The sequence below is a fragment of the Chelmon rostratus genome, chromosome 11, assembly GCF_017976325.1.
Source record: "Chelmon rostratus isolate fCheRos1 chromosome 11, fCheRos1.pri, whole genome shotgun sequence".
NCBI lineage: Eukaryota > Metazoa > Chordata > Actinopteri > Chaetodontiformes > Chaetodontidae > Chelmon > Chelmon rostratus.
In genome coordinates, this window is record NC_055668.1 from 10,800,956 (window position 1) to 10,821,202 (window position 20,247).

A 20,247-nucleotide genomic window follows, 5' to 3' on the forward strand; every position below is an offset into this window, starting at 1 on the left:
TCCAATGACTTTATATACTTCATTTAGCATGAGTATATAACGCCACAAAACACTGCTGTCGTAGTTTAATTAATTCAGAGAATCAAAAGGGTAGTACCTTTACTTTTACCTATGAGATTTGATGAAATGTTCCATGAAGAAAGCAGATTCCAGACAAAAAGGGAGAACAAAAGGAGAGGAGACACCAATAAGTGTCATGGTCAAGTAGGAAAAGGACAGACAGCAGGAGAAAGAGGCTTGATGGCTACAAATATAAGAGAGGAAGTGGGGGACCAAAGAAAGTGGAAAGAGAAGAACAATACTTCACAGCCCTGCTCTGCTGCATGATGAGGATATGCACTAGCCACACAAATGGAGCGATGAAGACTGAACGGACAGTGGTCTGTGCAGGCACTCGCAACATGCATTACCGGAGCAAGGACAGATGAGGATTAGCTGAAAAATTCAGGAAGCTATTTTCCACCACCATGCATTACGTCCTAATAACGTGAATGCAAATGTCCCTTTACTTGAACCGCATAAAACATCTGAATGTACAGTAGATGTGAATTATTAAAAAGACAGAAAAGATGGAGAGAAATGACGCCCGGCAGAGCGGAGAGCAGAAAGTTAAATGAGCTTGAAAAAGAGGTCATATGAAAAAAAAAAAAAAAAGTCAGTGGGAGAATGAAAATCAAGTAGGTCATTCAAAATAAGCCAAATGACAGCTCATATCTGAGCAGCGTCAAGCCTGAGCATCGCGCAACGGTTACAGGCACACACATTTCTGAGCACGGCGGGAGCAGGAGGGCAATGGAGGAATGGCGGGAAGAAGGAACAGAGTTCATACCTTGGTCGCCCATCATCAGGTGTGCCAGACCTTAAAGGAAAACAAGAGCACAGTCAGCAGAGAACAAGGGATCATGGGAAGCTGTGTGACACTGACACGCAGGCATCTCGTACAGAGCAGATGTCTGTGTTACTTGAGGAGTGTCGGGAGAGGGAAGAGTGGGACGGAGAGAGAGAGAGGAGGGTGCACGGACAGGGTTAGCTTGATGAGCATTTAGTCAACCAAAGCAGGTTGCAATGCATCATCAGTCACTTACTAGTCATCATTCAGAAATCTAAATTCAGGTTGACCTTTTATTATTTGTCTCCCTAAAACGAGAAGTGCATGAGACCGCCATCCCACCTACCGATGACAGAACAGTCCCTATACACAAAGACTGCTTTACCTTGTCCTTCAACAACTGCCAAGTGCCCACATAACATTTGAGTCATGCTTGTGTCTTACAGAAAAAAAGGCGGAAGATGATTGGACATGGCCGGGTCAGTGTGTCATTATGAGTAGCAATGAGTACAAATTGCTTAAATTAACAGTTTAATTATACAGTCATTTGATTGACACAGTTAACCAAGACATGTTAACCATGAACAATGGGCTCCAGGCAGAGCACTGACTTCTTTTGTTTGGCTGGTGGATCCATTTCCTCTCTGTGGTTCCTCTTTCATCCAGGTGACATCTGGCCCAACCCTAACCCAACTTAGTACTAACCCCAACCCTATCGTAAAGATTATATCTGTAGTCATGTCTCCCCTAAAGTATTTTGTTGCAGGGCGGCTTATCCTGGTTGTGTCTTTTCAGCAGCACAGATGCTACAGAATGATCACAGAGATATTACAGGAATATTATAGGAATCCTGCAGGCAGCAGTGTGTCTCTATGATCCTTCCACTCTTCCATGACTACATGCTGCTACTTTGATTATGAAGGTAACACTACTCTATAGAGTATTTAGGCTGAAATATAGTACGAAATTAAGTATTTATTGCATATACTTTGGAGAGTATCATAGGTCTATGGTGAAAAGGTGGGACTGAGAGAAAAAGGCACAATTATGATGTTAATAATAATGCTACTTCAGCACCATGGATTCATCAATACACAGCACAGTTAGGCTGCTGGTATTTCAGAGTCCTGGTCATAGATAGGGCCATAGATTCAACTAAACAACCCCTCTGCTACTCTGGGATGGAGAGGTGGGACACCAGGTTACCAGGGGGACGCCATCATTCCGACTCAAATCACTTGCTGGTGACTACTGAATTGCCTGCTAGCTAGCTGCCACACAAATGTGAGCAGTTGGTACAGGAATAGGCCTTATGCTAGCTAAAAACTAGTTATTCCAGGGCTTTCTGTTAGCGAAGTGAGATTTTCTTTCTGCTGTTCTGTGAACATATGAATGATTTCTCCCACCAATGAACAATTATTCACTCTGTCCCCTTGGAATACTTGTACAAGGATATTGTACAATCTTATTGATAAAGAAGATAGCATTGTGTGAAAAGCCTGTGTTCAATATCTCATTTTTTTCTGACAACATACCACATTTCTAATATCCAACCAAATAAAAACAGTTTTCACTTCCCAGATTGATTGAGAAACCTAGCCTAGCCTCATGTAGTGTCAGCTTATGATCAAACCGAGCAGCAAATCACGCCTGAGTTAAAAAGATGAATGAAAGTAGTTACATTTGACCGGTTTGTAGCGTAGACAAGCAGCAGTACTCTGAGGCTACTCAAAGTCCTGCTGAGCAGCATGAATATGAAAAGCTGATTCTAATCTTATTCTTCAAGACTACATGAAAAATACCATGTAGGAATTAGTTGAATGATACAGACAAAGAATTATTACAGTGAGGTGTGAAATCACTCAAAAATCACCTGTTTTACCCTTTGTAATACAATCTTTCCTCCCTGTAAACACCACATAAACCCTTCATTCGTTCAATTTTTTTTGGGCTGTTTTTGAAAAATGAACTAAACGCCCAATATATATATAAAAACAAAAAAATGAAAACCTGATTAATCAGACTTGCCACTCCAGTTACATCAATAACAATATGGGTATAAAACATTGGCTTACATTTTTTTTGAAGAGCCTTAGCCATGACAATGTGTGGGCATAAAAAAAATATAGCAAGAATGGAAACCAACATTTAACATACCCACCTTCAGTATAGTTGTCTTCTGGAAGCACGGACAGGCAAAGAGAAAGAGAGGAAGACATTCATTAAGCAGCATGCAGACTAGTACTGGCCATTGCATGTCGTAACCATGCAAGGCATTAAACATCACATGCAAGTGTCCTGTCATAACCCCTGCAGAGGAAATGCTTTTGTTGTCATTTTGCTGTCCACCCTTTTTGCTCATGCTCTGACCTGGAATACAGGTTGTAATTGTATGAGCCCCTCTGAATATCTCATATAACCTTGAGGAATTAAAGCCTTTCTGCTGGCAGCAGATAAAAACTGGCATCACTGTTAAAAGATTGAAGAACCAGTATTGATCATGAGGCAAAAGCTGGTAAGGACAAAAAGCGCATCTCGAGGATTGAGGCGGCTTCATCCTGCATTCCCAGTAAATCTTTGATTTATCTGACTTCTTTTTCTAAAACATGATGGACTGTAATTTCTTCTATCAATGGCTTTTTAATTCAGCAGACTCAATGGAATGTGTACACCGCATGTGATGAAATGCACTGCAAGAGAAGATAACCTAAATAAATAGAGTTGGCTGTGGTATAGCAATGCCTCTAAGGTTTCAGAGCGAGCAGTGGGGTCTTGTGACTGCAACTCTATTCAGGTGATTTGGTCACAGTACTGAGAGCAATGACCAGTGAGCACATATTGGCAATGCAAAAGGAGATTGCCTCCCAAATGAAATTGTCCTAACATTGGCAATCAACGTGAGGTTTGTGGAGGTGAGAAAACTGCCATGTAAAATCTGTCACTCTAATACGGGAGGCCGAGAGAAGAATTACATGTTGGTAGAGTAACAGCAAACAGGTGAGGTAACATCATGCTACCAGAGGGAAAATAAATTGGTTTGCCAAAATGACGTGACTGTAAACATGCAAAACCAATGAGAGTGTGTGAGGGCCCGACTGCCTATAAAAAGAACAAAGCATTGTCAGTCAACAGTCCTATTCATCATTGAGTGCTTGCAGTTTGCCTGGAGACTGATTCCATATTTATTATCAAAATAAAATATAGCAGAAATACACAAAATGGTATAAAATGGGGAACAAAAAAACTTTGATGATATTACATTATTCTGATTTTTTTTCAATTAAACAATCACGAACTAACATCACAGAGACGGTAGCATGCAATGTCTAATCAATGTTTCTACAACAAAAAATATGGTCCTGAACTCAATCCAGTTACTGTAATCATGCAGCCAGTCGGGCACAAGGGCCCAATTTTCACTACAAAATAAACTCCTACCTCTTTATAATGGCTTCTCGCCCAGATTCAAGCGATTGTTTGACCCAGAAACTTACCATCACCTCTGGTTCCCCTTCCAAATCAGACACCATGCACAAAAACCAATCAGAATCATCATTTTGTGAACAAATTACAAGGCAATGACATGCACCGGATTGGTAAAAATCTGGTGTAAAATTTGTTTTTCGTACATTTTGTTATAGTTTTACTTAATGTCAAATAATATCATCAATTAAAATAGTGCCTCATTTATCTAAGCCCTTGAGGAATGGAGGATATTTGGGATATGTATATAATTTCTGAAGCTAAATACAAATTGAATTTCACATATTTTCAAGAATTCTGCACACAAACATGTACCACGAGGATCGTATTTACTAATTTCACTTTGGACAGTAGATAAATGAGATTCGATTGTAGAAGAAAGTAAAAGTAAGTGCACTTTGTTCACAAAAAGTCAGCTTGATGATGAGAAGCACACAGCTGAAAAAAGCATTCGGACAAGGCAAGCATGAAGCTGGCAGTTGCAAAGTGACCACATGACAGGAGAAAAGTAAAAGAATCAAGACCATTTGCTGATGTCCAGACCCCAAAGACTGACGCTGCCTTTTGCCACAGTAACTAATAATTCCTCCCACTGCATTTCAATTCAAGGATGAGAGCAGTCTTTTTTTTTTTAGTTTGTTTCAGGTTATGCAATGAACATGGTGTTATAGTGATTCCCTTCCTCTAATTACTGGTGATGAAAATCAAATTTAAATCAGATTTCATTTATTTCAGTAGAACTTGAGAGACGTGCAGTATGTAGAGTCCTATCTCATTTTCTTCACACAATTTAAATCCCAAGAGGGGGGAAACAGGCATAAACACGAAGAGCAAGTTTCTCATTATGATACATAATAAAACAGAATATAAGCGCTTAGAGAAGTTGATTTGATGAAGGACTGTGCAGCAACCATTTATGCAAATTGTGTTCAACAGTGCAAGTAATTCTTTTCTGCGATCTTCAGTGGCCGCACTGCACGAGGCTCGGTGGTGTTCTGAAGAAAAGAAGATTTTCCTCTAACAGCAGTATCACCTGACAGGGACCATTAAAACAAGCCCCCTATCACTCACTCACTCACACACACACACACACACACACACACACACACACACACACACACACACACACACACACACTTTCTTTCACAAATGTACCCAGCTGGTTACATCCTAATCCAGAGACGTAAATCCATTTAATCCCCTTGACAAAGTGATCCCAGTGCTATTGTGCTGGAAACTCTACACCAAAATGCACTCAACTGCCTATCAGACGATCGGCATCTCTGACGGTCTTCTGCTCTTGATCATGCACATGCTTGTATGACTCATGGAACATAATTACATTGCTATTCAAATTGATGCCTCACTAAATGAAAACATCTGGCGTGCGATGGCGGAAAACAAATCAAACATGGCGAATAAATCTAGAGATCGATTTTTCCCCTCCATTCCACTTCCTGTGGACCGGATTGTGACACCTCGACACAACGTTGACGCTCCCTGACTGTGAGCTCAAAACTGTGACAACTGATTAACGCCCAAGTGACAGTCCGCAGAGAGCCAGACTCGCAGAGCTCAATCCGCTATTGTACAGCGCGCTGGCTACCGTCAGCCAGCTCGACAAAATGTCATTAAGACGTCCACGTCTGTCCCGCGGTGTGTCTGAATGCGGTCGGCTCAAGAGACGCAGCAAGAGCAGGGAGGGTTCAGGGTGACGCTACATTTCACATAAAGGAACATGTGTCACATTCACTAGACACAGCATCCAGCAGGAGATATAATTCATTTTTCTCTCCCATTTGACGATTTAGAACATCCTGTCTGCCTGAATCAACCTTTTGTCCTCCGCTCCTAATGTCACGGCTTCGCACTGCCATAGGTTTGTTTCTTCTCTCTGTCTCTATTATTGCATTGCTTCAGCTGGATTTACTGTATAAATTCCGAACTCTGCTGCCCGTTAAACCTATTTGCTTACAGTGATGAGTGTCTGTTCTCAGAGGGAACTCTTAGGAGTTTACTGTCAGAACGTCAGAATGAATGCAAATGGTGTTGAACCACATTTAAAGAGGCTCAAAACTGGTAGAAATGTGTGTTGTTTTCGTCTGTTTTCTTTTTCTTTTCACTTTTGCACTCCTGTTGTCGTCGTGATATTGGCTCAACACAGACAGACAAATGAAGTTTTGGTGAGGACTCAACTGCATGCCAACACAATTAAGGCGACAACCCCCCACCCGGCTTCTATTCAGACTGCTGCTTGTTAACGTGACCCACGCCAGGAAAGCATCCACGCGCATTCTTCTCCCCTTCATTCTTTACTCAAAAACTATGTGCAATCATAGCCGCCTTTCAATAATTGCTTTCAGTTGAAAAATTATTTTCGCAGCCTGTTCTGAAAGAGCCTAATTGTGTGTGTAATGTAGCAGCGCTTAAACAAATGGCCCCAATCTCTCGTTGGAAGTACCACATTTGAAAAATGAAAATCTGAAAGTCATTTTACCTTTAACTTTTAATAATAAGCTTGACACCAAAAACTGTATGTGTGTTCATGTTCTGCATCCGTAATGGACCATTTCATACAGTCATTATTTGGAGGACATTTTCCTTACTTACTTTTTCTCTCTCGCAGTATAACGCTTTCTTGGTCGACTGGTCAGTGAGGAGGTGAGAGAGTCGTTTAAATAAAGGCATGTTGTGTAATGTGTAAAATGTATAATCAATGTAATTCAGTGATGAGAAGTAATATGTTAAATAATGTCAAATATAATGAATTATTAAACAACTGACACTTCCTAATGAAAGCAGTTCAGTTCCATCTTAAATAGCCTGAAACTGCAGCAGTTTATCATGCCAGCATTGCTTTGAAGAAGTAGGTCAGCTACCATTATGTTTCATTGTGGAAACTCCCATTGCTAAAAAGTCTATGTGAACATTTGGACATCCATTTAAAGGTGCCGCAGAGAAATGTGCGGGTTCACAGCGACATGTGGCAATAACGTTTAAGTGACGCAATGCAATGTGACATCCAGAGACTGCACACAGCATGTTTGCCAACTGGAGTCCAGCTTCTAGGATGCAGCACTCGCTGCTGTTTGAATTTGTGATTTATGATTGACAGGCGATAAAGACGGGCACCCGCTCACTATCTGCTTTTTATTGGCACACAACATTTTGACCGGAGTCTCCCTCTGTGTCTTGAGCACCTCCTCAGATACTACACAGACCATGAGATCCTGATTCCCATAATGTAGCTCACCAGCGTCTTCAGAGCCCCTCAACACCTGAACACCCGCTTCATTCAAACCCCACATGTCAAGTTTGTAACACAGGGTTTCTGTTAACAATTTGAACTCTCAAACACAGGCTGAGACAACCCTGATGATGTCTACAGGGTTATTTTTCAGGCTCCCTCCAGAGCTCCAGTAGATATTATCCAACTGTTTTCACAGGCTGAGCGGTGCTTCTTTTGACAACTAAACCGCACTTCAAAACATTGGTGGAGTGCCCCTTTTGAATGATTTGTACAAAAGAAAGTACATTCTCTACATGGCTTCCTCTGACAAAAACATGTAGGTACAACTCCATAAAATCTCTCTATGAGTCTTGGAGCTCTTGTTGAATTTTCCCTTTTTGCTGTGTTATTAATCAGGGGCCACTAATGTCATCATGACACACACAATAACAAAGGAGAACAGAAGGCACTGAATCCATCGGCAGCCCATTAGACAGTTGTAGGTTTGAAAAATAGCAGCAGGAAGGCTGCTCTAAAATCCCTGCTGGCAGCAGTGCTTTAAGGGAAAATGTAAAAGCCTTGCAGCAAAGGTCAGAGCTACCAGAGGATCAATTTGTTGTTAAATTACAATTTGGAGCAAATCAAGAGTAATGAGTATAAGTGAGGGCTCATCTCTTAGTACCACAGCCTAAACTTAATGCATCTATCTACCAGAGGAGTGTTAGTGGCATTACACGGCTCGCCATCTCGCTCATTATCCTCCTCGAGCAACAGCAAGAGTGGAGAGAGAGGAAGCGGGCCGAGTGACCAAGCCACTCTGATGGAAATTGATAGCTCCCACAGCTGCGTCCGTACTGCACAATGTCTGCTCTCGCCAGCCGAGTCGGTCAACGGTGCCACATGTACGCTTTCAGACAAGGGCACGGGTTTGCATGAACGGTGGGGACACGTCCCGACCAATATTTTGTCCGCTCCCTACCAATATTTGAGCGAACTCGCTCGCTTTATCCTTGAAGTGAAATCATATTAGATGATTCCGATTTGTCCGCCCAGAGGCTACGTGACTAATGCTGAGCTGTTGTTTCAGAACCATGGACAGCGCTGAGAGAGCGAGAGGGCAGCTGCTTCTACGCACCTCAACCTGCTGATTGTTGCAGAAAATCGTTAAATTCAGAAAATATAAAATGCTCTGCTACGTTCTTATGTGAGTGCTCTGATTAATAAATGTTTTCCTTGATTTTGGAACAGTAGCCTTAGGGCCGTAGCATTTTCCTCTCTCAACGCACAAGGGCTTCATGCCAGCGCTCCCCAGCATCCTGCCAACGCTTTCATCAACGCTATACGGACACACACCCTTATATAATAACCATTATATAGGTTATTGCACGGTTAAATTAATTCATGTTATTTAAGAAAAAAAAATCTACCCACTGACACCAGAGTCCTTAAAATGGGACCGAGCCCAATAACTCCACTAGAGTTCCCCTTTCTGCAGAAAGGCAACAAAGACTTTAAGTGTCATCACACCTCAGTTAGTTAATACTTTCTACTCCTTGGCAGTCACTTGCATGTGGAGGGTTTTTCTCTAAATTTTTCCACATTTGATGAAACATGCTTACTTGCTTTCTGTTCTGTTAGATGAAGAGATGGAACCTCTCTCATGAGTGTCCATTAAATGTAAGGCTACAGCCAACTGATGGTTAGCTGTCTAAGAATAAGTACAGGGCACAGGGGGGATACTAAATTAAACAAATAAGATATAATATGTTAAATGGTGAGCTTTAGAGGTGCTGGAAGGCAGGTTTTGTTAGCTTTGGACAGAGCCGTGCTAGCAGTGCTTATGCTAAGCTAAGATAGCGGTACAGGCAGATTAGAGCTCCAAGGTTCTTCACTGAGAATGAATCCTCTTTTTGAGCACAAGTATCTTGTGTTTAAATTAACTTCTCATGTCACTCTCTGCCAGAAAGGGAATGAGAGTTTTCCCATTACCCAAAATGTCCAACTACTGCCTTGAATAAGCTAATCAATTAAAAAATGTTTTCTTTCTATCTTAACAGAGTGGGAAAATGGTTCACACACAGACAATTTTTTTTTTTTTTTCAGTTTTACCAATTAAATATCCTCAAAGAGAGTTAGTGATTTAATTAATCTTATTATGCTGCTGCCCGGGGTTCATGGGACAGATGGTGTGGACAGTATAGTCAAATCCAGATATTTCAGAGGAGACGGCCCGGAGAGGATTGGGGAGCAGATGTGCTGAAGACCTGACCATTCTTTTACATCTTGTGGGTCGGAATGATCCAACAGGATAATCAGAGCAGCTTATACAGTAGTCCTAATAACCTTAATCCCAGGATTGAAAATGTATAGGATAGCATTACAGATGTGGAGTAAATCTTTTTTACGACGCAGGAGCCGTTAAACACTGGAGCATCAGGCCTGGCAGGGGAACTAAGAGATCAATGTAAAGTGTAAGTTTGTAAGTATGGGCTCAGCATATTTGTAACTTCCTGTAATAGAAATCACAGCCTTCTGTTGAAGCAGTGTGTGCCAGTGTTCACCAAGCACCTTTTCCAGCTAAATATGCTCAGCACTTGCTTAAGGAAACTGGAGTCGTGGCTCCCACTGTTGACGTGTGACAAATCCCTATCTGAGGAGCGGCTCTTCAGCTGAAGTTACAAAAAGAAAAAAGTATTAATAAAGCACACTGAGCATTAAATACAGCTAAGCTCTAAGTACTGTTAACATTAAGCTACATCCCTTTCCATTATAAATGACAAAAAAATAAGTCCCCTGTGAAAATGCAGTTGACCGCAGCACTTTTTTAATCACCTTAATATTGAATTCACAATCTATATTAAAGGTAAAGATAAACTCACTCTTACTGTAGGTAGAAAACTCCTCGAAATGTGCCACATAACCGACGCGACACTACAGTCAAGTCAGGTCTATTTGTATTGTTACAGTCACAAAAGGGCTTCAAAGTCCCAAAAAATGTTCCTGAAAAGTAATTTGTCTTCGCTCTGTCATTAGCGTGGCAGCTTTCAAATTATGGCAGTGCACTTTTGACTTGTTTTTAGGATTTCAGACGACTCTCATGAAGGATGACACCCAACCAGCAGCATCAAAGGCAACTTATGTTCAAAGTGAAAACATCATCTACAGCCTGGAATTTAAAGAGGCACATTTTTGGCTCGAAATAGTCTTATTCTGCATCTTCACAGGGGAGATCAAACCGCTCAGATTGCACAAAAAACATTCAGCGATTATGCAAAATGAGATATTCTTCCACACGGAACACGTCTGTATGAATACAGACGTCATCAATGAGAAACAAACAAAGAGGAAAGGAGTATTTAAAGGCAAAAATTCTGCCATACATGACATCACTTCATGGCAGAGGTTAAATTCAATCAATGGCTTATGCATCTCATGATATCCTCTATATCATATGCCAGCCATCCTCCATATCCCAGCTTAGCATGCTTTATTATGAAACATACTGTAGGCCTCCAGCCCAGTTTAATACGAGCATGTGTGTGAGTGTGGCGTGGATATTCAGATGTTTATTTGCGCTGTGGGATGAATCCCGTTAAAGGAGGAGTTTGGTGTCAAAGAATTTCACAAACAACCTTTGACAGTCAGGAGCAGTTGTATTTAAACAAGGCAAAAATCCTCCGGGAAAATCCCTCTAATCTTTTGATCCCAATATCTGTCTTTGGACTCAGAGACAGCAGTATACTATTAATCTGCTTTTGTCTGAGTGAAGCTGCAGGAGGCTCCTAGACAGAATGACACTTTCAGAGATACGGCACGGCGAGGTCGCGTGGTTCTGCTCACACGGCGGCGGACGGGCCTGAGAGGGAGCGCTCATTCAAATGAAGAATTCGTCTTCCTACGGAGCTTGTAGCAAAGGTTTCTAATTCACACTGTGTATGTGAACGGCGACTGGATCCTTAAAACCAGGTCATCAGACATCACTATATCCACATGGAGCCATCCATACAAATCATATTAGAATGTTGCTCTGACTTGTCAATCACAAGCTACTTATGTGTTTACAGGGTTTAGGAGATCATTCTTGTTACCTTGACTCATCGTACTGTACAAATACCAAACTTTAGCAGTCATGTTAGCAGCACAGGGGATGCATATTAAAATTAGCCACAAGGTGTTTCCTATAACTGCAATCTCTGGGACTCACTGATTTAGCTATTTAACATTGCTGAAAATGCACAGTCTTGTACCATTACTTAACTTCAGATTCAGTTCAGCCACCCAGTTTAACCCCACCCACTCCTCCACTCCTTTGTTGCAGTCCGTGTGCTAAGTTTTCATTGTCCTTGGAGGCAACTTGGCAAAAAAATGTGCAGCACCGGCTTGAAGTATAAAACCAGAATGTGAACCAAACTGAAATTCACTTTGAAATGATTTGCCTCTTCATACAGACATATAATACAAACTGTTGTGTTCAGCTGCTGAAAACTCCAAGTTCCTTGCTACGTGTCCTGCTGCTGTGATGCTCTCAATGCCAATGCAATAATCAGGACAGCCAAATTATTGACTTAGTGTATTGAGAAAGAGATCTTTTGTCATATATTGTCTGATATCAGAAGGAATCTGTCTCTCAGCACCACTGCAGCCAAAACGTTATGTTAAAGCTGCACTAATCAATATTTGTAGAAGAATACATCAAAGGACGATGTGTAATGTGAAAGGAGTCCCTCGCAGTGACAGAGAATTATCATCCAACCCTCCTTCCTTCCTCTTTAAGCTCGTTGTTTTGCTTTTATGACCCACGGAGGTAATATTATTTTTCACTGCTCTCGTCACTCTCATTTCCAGATACTGGAGCCGACTGTTTTCATCTAAACAACTCTGCTGAACCTACTTTACACTTCCTGTTCACCACCAAACCACAGCTAGAGAAAGTTAGCAACTAGCTGGTGCACAGTGTCAATTCAGCTGCTAAAGAGCCAGATATTTCCCTGAGGACCTGGTGGAGGCCAAAACAGAGCTAAAGGGGAGTAAATATTGGACTTATATTCACTCACTGTAAATGTTGCTCTGTGTCTGCAAGGTGAGCAAATATGGAACCGTGATGTAAAATACCTCTCAATCCGGTCCCATTATTCAATTTGCAGTATGACGTTTCACGCCTCCTCCTCCTCCTCCTCTTCCGTATACCAAGTGGTGTTATAGCAGGTGGTGAGGCATCGTTGTGACAGATAATGTAAAACACCACCTCTAATGTAATCAAAGGGCTGCCAAAGTCATCATGTTTCCAATTCTCTTGGCAGGACATTATACTCATTCCACTCCACTGATTAAAATTCAATTTGTGCAAGACAGATCCAGTCGAGGAACCAATGTCATGGGAAACATAAAAGGGACCAATGACATACATAAAAACATCAGAAAAATGCATGTTTTTACATGATAGGTACATATAAAAGACATTATGATCAAGCAACCCTTCAAATAAAAAAAAAAAAAAACTACAATAAAGACTGCGCCGGGTCTAATCAGACGCAAAATAATACCTTCAGTAGCGTAGGTCGCTGTGTTATTGCAATGAACACCACTAACTCTGACATATTGTCTGTAGCTGTACACATTTGTGGCACTGCTTCAAACTGATGCAGGGGAAAGAGATTCAGGAAGATTCAGCAATTTGTACATTATTTCTCCATTAAGCTGAAACTTTAAGTATTGATAATCAAGAATCCCACCCAAGTCAAAATCCCACTGAGCATGAGCATATGTGACCACTTTGTCTCCTGCACCTACATTCCTCCCTTAATATAGCGGTAAGAAATAAATCTGTTGTGATGCTATTGCGCTCAGTCGATAAAATAATTCACATAACCGAGCTCGCTGATGATCATGGCTCAAACGTGACAATAGGTGTGACATAATTCACTTACTGTAGGCTACAGTCATTCTTGGTACCCTGTCATCATGCATTAGCAGCTTAATGAAGCGGCTTAAGTTGTCTGGCTGACTGTCCTTCAACGAGTGACGTTAGTTTCAGGGATTTCTAACTCTATCTTTACAAGGACCTCGAAGCTATGCTCTCAGCTAAAATCATAACATTAAAGTGCAATGCAATCACAGTTATTTACTGTATCCAGTCAATGTGAGTTATCCTCTGAATTACATAATGCACAAAGTGAAAAATAAAATGCTGTATTCGAGGTCTGCTCCACTTTTTTTTATTTTTTTAAACCAGGACTGATTTATGTTTAGCTAATGTACAATAAAATAAACAACATCATTCCATTTCATCAGGATAAAATATGGAGCTGTGCAATGCATCTATGTTATTTCCCTAATGAGAAACAAGAGGACAGATTCTGGGAACTTACTGACCACAGAACAGTGCATTTAAATAATTGTTTTAACCGATCAAAGGGATTTAAGTGTGCGTGTGTGTGTGTGTGTGTGTGTGTGTCTGTGTGTCTGTGTCTGTGTGTGCATGTGTGGGGTCATGCAATGTGAAGCTTGTGGTTGGACAGGAGAGAGTTGACAGGTCTGGTGGCAAATCCTGTAATCCTTTCATCTGATCAAAGTAATACAACAGCTTTTAAATTATTTAATGGAAAGGTAAATTTACTCCAATGTACTCAGGAGTTGAGTCAATGTATGGACGTTAGGTAAACTCATGACAGCGCACATGCTGCTTTACTGTGTTTCTAGTTTTCTACAAAGATCATTTCAGATGCCAAATAAAGATCCTGATTCTGACTGAGATAAGTCAGTTTATTTGAGCAAGGACACTCATTTTGGTCTCTATCTAAAATAATAGCCTGGTAATATTTTTCCATTTGAAGCACTCGTTGTTGCTCGTCTCCTCCGTGCAGCTCAGGATGGCGAGACAGCAATAAGCAATACCACATTACTTTGGGATGGAAGAAATCTCTGCACTTGCTAGAATACTGAATTAGCTGGCAAAGGTACAATTTGGTGGATGCTTTCATCCAAAGTGTCTGAAGGTACTGTGAGTTCATACAATTTCAGCGTGGATGGCTCCGCGGGGAATTGAATCTCCACGTCTTGCAATGTTGGTACCAAGCTGAAATGAGCTATAAAGAGCTACCAGTCGTTCCTCATCGCAGGCAGCAATACAGAGTGTTATATAGTCTACTGTCAAATATCGTGATGCTCCAAACACGTCTGACAAAAACCTAAAATACGGTTAATGTAAAGAATTCAGCATGAACTAACAGTCTTAACGGTGGCTTGGTTCAAACAAATGACGGATGTTGAGGAATCTCATTGATAAGACAGAGCAGCCCCTCTTTTTTATTATTTAGACTTTTTCCTCTCATTTATCTTTCCATTTCCATGCATGCAAGCAGCAGGACACGATACACCAAGGCCAAGTGTTTCCTTTTATGCATTTCAACAGGTCTCTCTCCATTATTCATTTATCTAAGCATATTTTGGCGATTTCAGGAGCCTCTTTTAAGCATTCCAGCCGCCTATCAGCTCATTGTTTTGGTTGTGCGACCCACAGCTTTAATGTTATAGTGAGCCTCACCTCTTTCATCAAGCCCATTTCCAACAGCAAGACGTGCTCAGCATTAAAAAAAAGCTTTGATAGCCATCCTGTATGGTACCTGCAGCAGACAGCATTAGCGACTAGTGGGTGAGCGCAGTTAAGCGTTTAGCAATCAAAAGCAAGATTTCCCCTGTGGAGATGGTGAAGACCAAAGCAGAGCAACAAGAAGAGTGAACATTAAATTCATTGAGAAACTCAAGTCCAAATTAATGCTCATATCGCTTCAACCGTGCAGGATGTGCAATCAGGCAACATGATAAAGCTGCATAAGTGAAGTTATCAATGTTGTGTTTACAGGTTGACATGCTGCACCAAAATGGTGAAAAAAATGAACTAACACTCCTCTTAGTCTAGAAATTAGCAGCACAGACCAATCAGCAAACTGTGGAGAACAAATTTAGACAACAACGCACTGTAACCGTAACACTCCACCTCAAGAAAAACCTTGTTTTTCTACTCCATAGATGCAGCTGGTCGGCTGTGTGAGAGAAGAACATAACTCCGACCGAGTGCCTGCTTGCATGTTGTGTGCATTTCCATCAGGCGGATCAGCAGCAGGACGGAGAGAGAGCTTTCTGTGGTGCTCTGCGGCTGTGTGGGGTGACAGCAGCAGACGTCTCTACTGACACATTGCCTGTTTGTCTTTGAGGCTTCTGTTGTGTAATCTTGTGGATCTAATGACTTTTAGTAACCTGCAGTTCCTCTTCCACAGTTTGACGTGGTAATCGAGGCAAGATATAAATAATAAGCGAGCAGATGTACATCTATCAATATATAGAACACCTTCGGGATGAGTGTTTTGAGTTTTCCATTCGGGACAACTCCTGAGTCTGGAAAATGTGAGTCCTCTGTCACTGTTAAAATAAGGATGTGTTTTTGGGTGCAGCTTGTTTGCTTTTTAAGACGCACTTACTTTATTCATGAACTTGTTGTTTGTTGATTGAGATTTATTTACCAGGACAGGTTTAGCAATGTACATTACAATGAGTGCATCCAATCAAACTTCAAGTCGCTAAGCTAGTGCATGAGAAAATCACCTCCCACTCACATGCAAAGTGATTAGACCATATTGTAAAGGGTTTTTTTTGTTATTAGAGTAGCTTTTTATCTTTAGGGCCATAATGAATCTTGTCACCAGTGGCACTGTATTTTCATTACACGGACCTCTTTAAACAATAGCTGCTCATCCTTCATGCAGCACAAGGGTGATATCTCCTACATCACTCATCTTAACACCGCAATAACACAAGCAATTAGTTCTTTCATGGCCATAAAACTATTAACATCAGCAGCCATCCTGGTGTGAACAATATGACCTTTTCCCACAATTTCTTGACTGAAACACACACACACACACACACACACACACACACACACACACACAGACACAACATAGACATATGAAAACACGTAGTATTATTTAATTTAGAGCCATCAACTTTAAATTAACTTCAAACTCTAAAGTGTTCAAACCATCATAGTGTTAAGGGGATTGATTTTATTTAAATTTAAGTCAAATATCTTTTTTTACAATCATTTGAAAAGGATTTGACAGGTAATGTAATCACTGTCTCTCTGTATCCACCCTCTCTGAATTTGCCTCTTCCAGTATTCCTGAGTGACAGGTTGGATCATAATTGTGTTTGTCCTTAATCACTATCAAGTCATAGTAATGTTATATATTTAGAGGAATATGACCCTACTCATCTCAAGCAAATAGTATTAACCTGACCACTGGAAATTAACTGGAATTTTTTTTTTTCATTAAGAAACATCAGCAGTTCATTGTTTTAGTTTCCTAAAGTATGTTTTTACATTAGAGGTACATAGAAAAGACACTATGATCAAGTAGTAAAGAGTATCACAGCTTTCCTGAGATGGACCTGTCATCAGGCTACATGTTGCATATCATAGAAAATATAAAATGAGCGAGGACGCATTGAGATTTACAATACAAACTTCTTATGAAGAGGCTGACACATTTGTTTGTTTGCTTGTATGGATTTCCACTCCTCTAGAACAAACACTACCTTTTCTCCACCTCAGAGCAAAGAAAAAATGCCAAGTAGGCAATTGTACATTATAATAAACTGGTGGCCAGAATAATCACCAAAGAGCATTCAAAAAACTCTTCCTATGTGCTGAATGAATTTACAGTGATATCTGTAATACTAGTGCAACAAATGATGGCAGAATTACAGTGTTAGACTTGTGAATATAGACTGTGGGGAGTCTGCTTTAGAAAAGAGCAAGAAAGAGAACAATAATACCATTTGGGTGGCCTGTCCAAGTGTATTTACTGCCACAGTTAATTTCTGATCCAGATTAATTCAGGGTGCTTCGTTGCAGTATTGCAATACAGCCTGCTATTCCTCACTGATGTGCAGTGGTTTAAATAAACAAATACTTAATGTTGGCCAACACTGAAAGCCTGTTAGTGAACTGCAGGAACAATCATTCATTCTGTCAGTGCGTAGGGTTGGTAAAGGACCCTGTGCTCCCTCCACTTATTAACAGCAAAACCTGAATACAGCAGAAAATAAAGCACGGCCCGCACAGTATGTGGAGGACATTTTAATTAGTGGTATTTCATATTTGCTTCGATGACTAATGACAATCAGATGGGAATATCTTATGCTGCTGTAGTAAGTTATCCAGTGCAGGCCTAATGAGCTTATTGTTAATAAAAGATTTATGTGCATGAATAAAGACACATGAGCTTATGAAATTGAATGTACACACACACACACACATATATATAAATAGACTTTAAGGAAAAACGCTCACACCCCTCCCCCATCGACACTGACCAACAAACCTGCTCCTCCCCACCACAGCAGGAAACCGCCAACCTGTGAAGCTCCGCACTGAACACCCTGAACGCATTTTCGTTACAAACAACAGCCAGGATGACGGCTGAAAGGGACCCTGATATTATGATGACATTCGGCCATGACAGAGTGACACTATTCTCACTACCTCAAAGAACAAAGAACCCCATGTTCTCTTTATGTATTGATTAGCTGAGTCTCCTTTGTTCTCCTGCATTACACAGCTTTTTTTTTTTACCTGTTAGATTTAGGAATTAAATAAAAGTACAGTCTTGAGGGAAGTCGTGGCTCTATCACGCTACACTTAGATATTTTTCTTTTCTCTAGAAAATGATGTGATGATGATGGATCATAATTCTGTGTGCTTAATGGCAAGCTGTAAGCATCAATGCATTAATAAGAACACTGTGATTAAATGTTGACTGATGCAAAAACGTCACCCTGTTAATATTCGGGTTCTGTTCTGTTGCCAACTCTACGAATCTATGGGATGCTTTTTGTACTGCGTGAAGTCAACGATATCATTCATGTTTACTCCATCAGACTCGTGGATGTTTACTCCTGCTCTTGGATTTGAGGTAAGCCATTGGAGATGATGTTTCATAGGTCAACTGATCCCGATGGACCTGTCTGATAAGAATGGAAGAGACCTTTGGGGATGGGGAACACCTGCATGTTTTGCTAATGAGGCCTTGCAGGAGATTGGTTCATTACAAACAACTGTGTTGCAGATCAATGGCACACATCATAAGACTAAGACAAACATATGGCTTTAGCCAAATAGAGGAAGGGAATGCATTATATTTACGATTGATGGTACTTGCAATGGGCTTGTATTTATTTCATTCAGTCCATATTGCTGCTGACTGGAAAGGCTAAGAGGACTGTACAGGCTAAACTGAATCCAGGTGTCTTACCTTCACTGCAGTCTTTTCCTTGGAACCCCGTCTGAGAACAGTCACATGTTGGTTCGTTGTCAATTAAACTGCAGACTCCTCCATTTAAGCACATGTTGGCTGTACCACAGAGGTCCTTTAAGACCCCTTCACTGTTGATCATTACAGACTCCGTGTTGTTGACCTTTATGTCTGTTATCCATCCAGTGAAAGGCAGCTGGTCCTTGACTACAGCTGATGTCAGTCTTAACGCCACAGATCGTAATTCCGGTGGTATTCCACCAACGAACAAGTGGCTGAAAACAGTCATATCCCGTCTTTTGGACTTCACCTCCACCCATTTCGTCTCACCGTCCACCATTAGGGTTGTGTTCTTAAAGTTTCTCCTTATCGTGACCGCGTGCCACTGGCTGTCGTTGACCGCCGTGTCAGACACGACGGTCGCAGGCTCGGCACAGAAGATGGAGAAGCGAAGGCTGAGTTTACCATTCAGTATGAGAAGTTCTAAAAAGTCACAGAATCCCTCATCGTCGAAGTAAACTAGCAGCCCGTGGGAACTCTTTGTTTTCATGTTAAAGCTCATTTCGCTTTCGCAACATGCGTTCCACACTGGAAATCTAGCCCACTGTCCCTCAGCACCTGTGAATTCTAGACAAGTGCTTATTTCTACAAAGCAGCAAATGAGCAGCCCAGCCCATATGATATGGGCACCATGTGGCTTTTGTAAAACCATCGTGTGATCACAAATTCTGTTTGGGTGAATAGGGACTTGCAGAGCTGAATTTATTTATAAGAACCTTTGCTTGCAAGAAATATGTTGGGATGACTGCAAGAGAGTAGACTGGCATATAACTGACTGTCTACATGGATATACCAGTGTGAACTGAGGCATTGTAAGACAAAAGATTAAATGTTATGATATATTTGCATAGCATTAGGCTCGGCCAACACTTATTTCCTGGAGTAAATACCATTACCTCACACTGTCCAGGCCACTGGCCAAACCTGTCACTGTTCGCGCCAAAATAGTTTGAACTGTTTAAAGGTCCTCTCTGCCATTGCTATTTAGAGCAAAGTGACAGGGATTTAAATATCCATTGGGTGCACGGGGTATAATTTATTTAATTGTGGAACAGTCCCTTCTGGTGCCAGTTACAGTGTGCACGGTTTCACTTGAGTTGAAATGGCAGCTTTAATCTTCATGTCCATGCCAACATTCTTTGGCAGGTAACTGGAAGCCTTTGCTCGGGGCTTTTCACCCTGCATCCTCTTTAGCAATGAGAAAAAATGCCATATGGAGCCACGTTGGCTGATAAGCTCAGCAAAAGAAGCAGTCTGTCTGTCAAAGCAGTCCTCGGTCCCAGAGCTTTCTGCAAGAGAAAAGCAAATTTAATACAGTATCAGCGTTTTCAGCA

General features: G+C 41.1%; 1 protein-coding gene across 1 annotated transcript in view; it reads right to left on the reverse strand.

Moving 5' to 3' along the window:
- The window catches only part of LOC121614372 (neurexin-1a-like), a 247,551-nt gene extending 227,871 nt beyond the window's left edge, over positions 1-19,680 (reverse strand). Inside the window, 5 exon segments of the mRNA XM_041948203.1 lie at positions 98-109; positions 830-859; positions 2,991-3,008; positions 18,854-19,638; positions 19,640-19,680. Coding sequence (XP_041804137.1) covers positions 98-109; positions 830-859; positions 2,991-3,008; positions 18,854-19,638; positions 19,640-19,680 — 886 coding nt within the window.
- Positions 19,681-20,247: the final 567 nt, after the last annotated feature.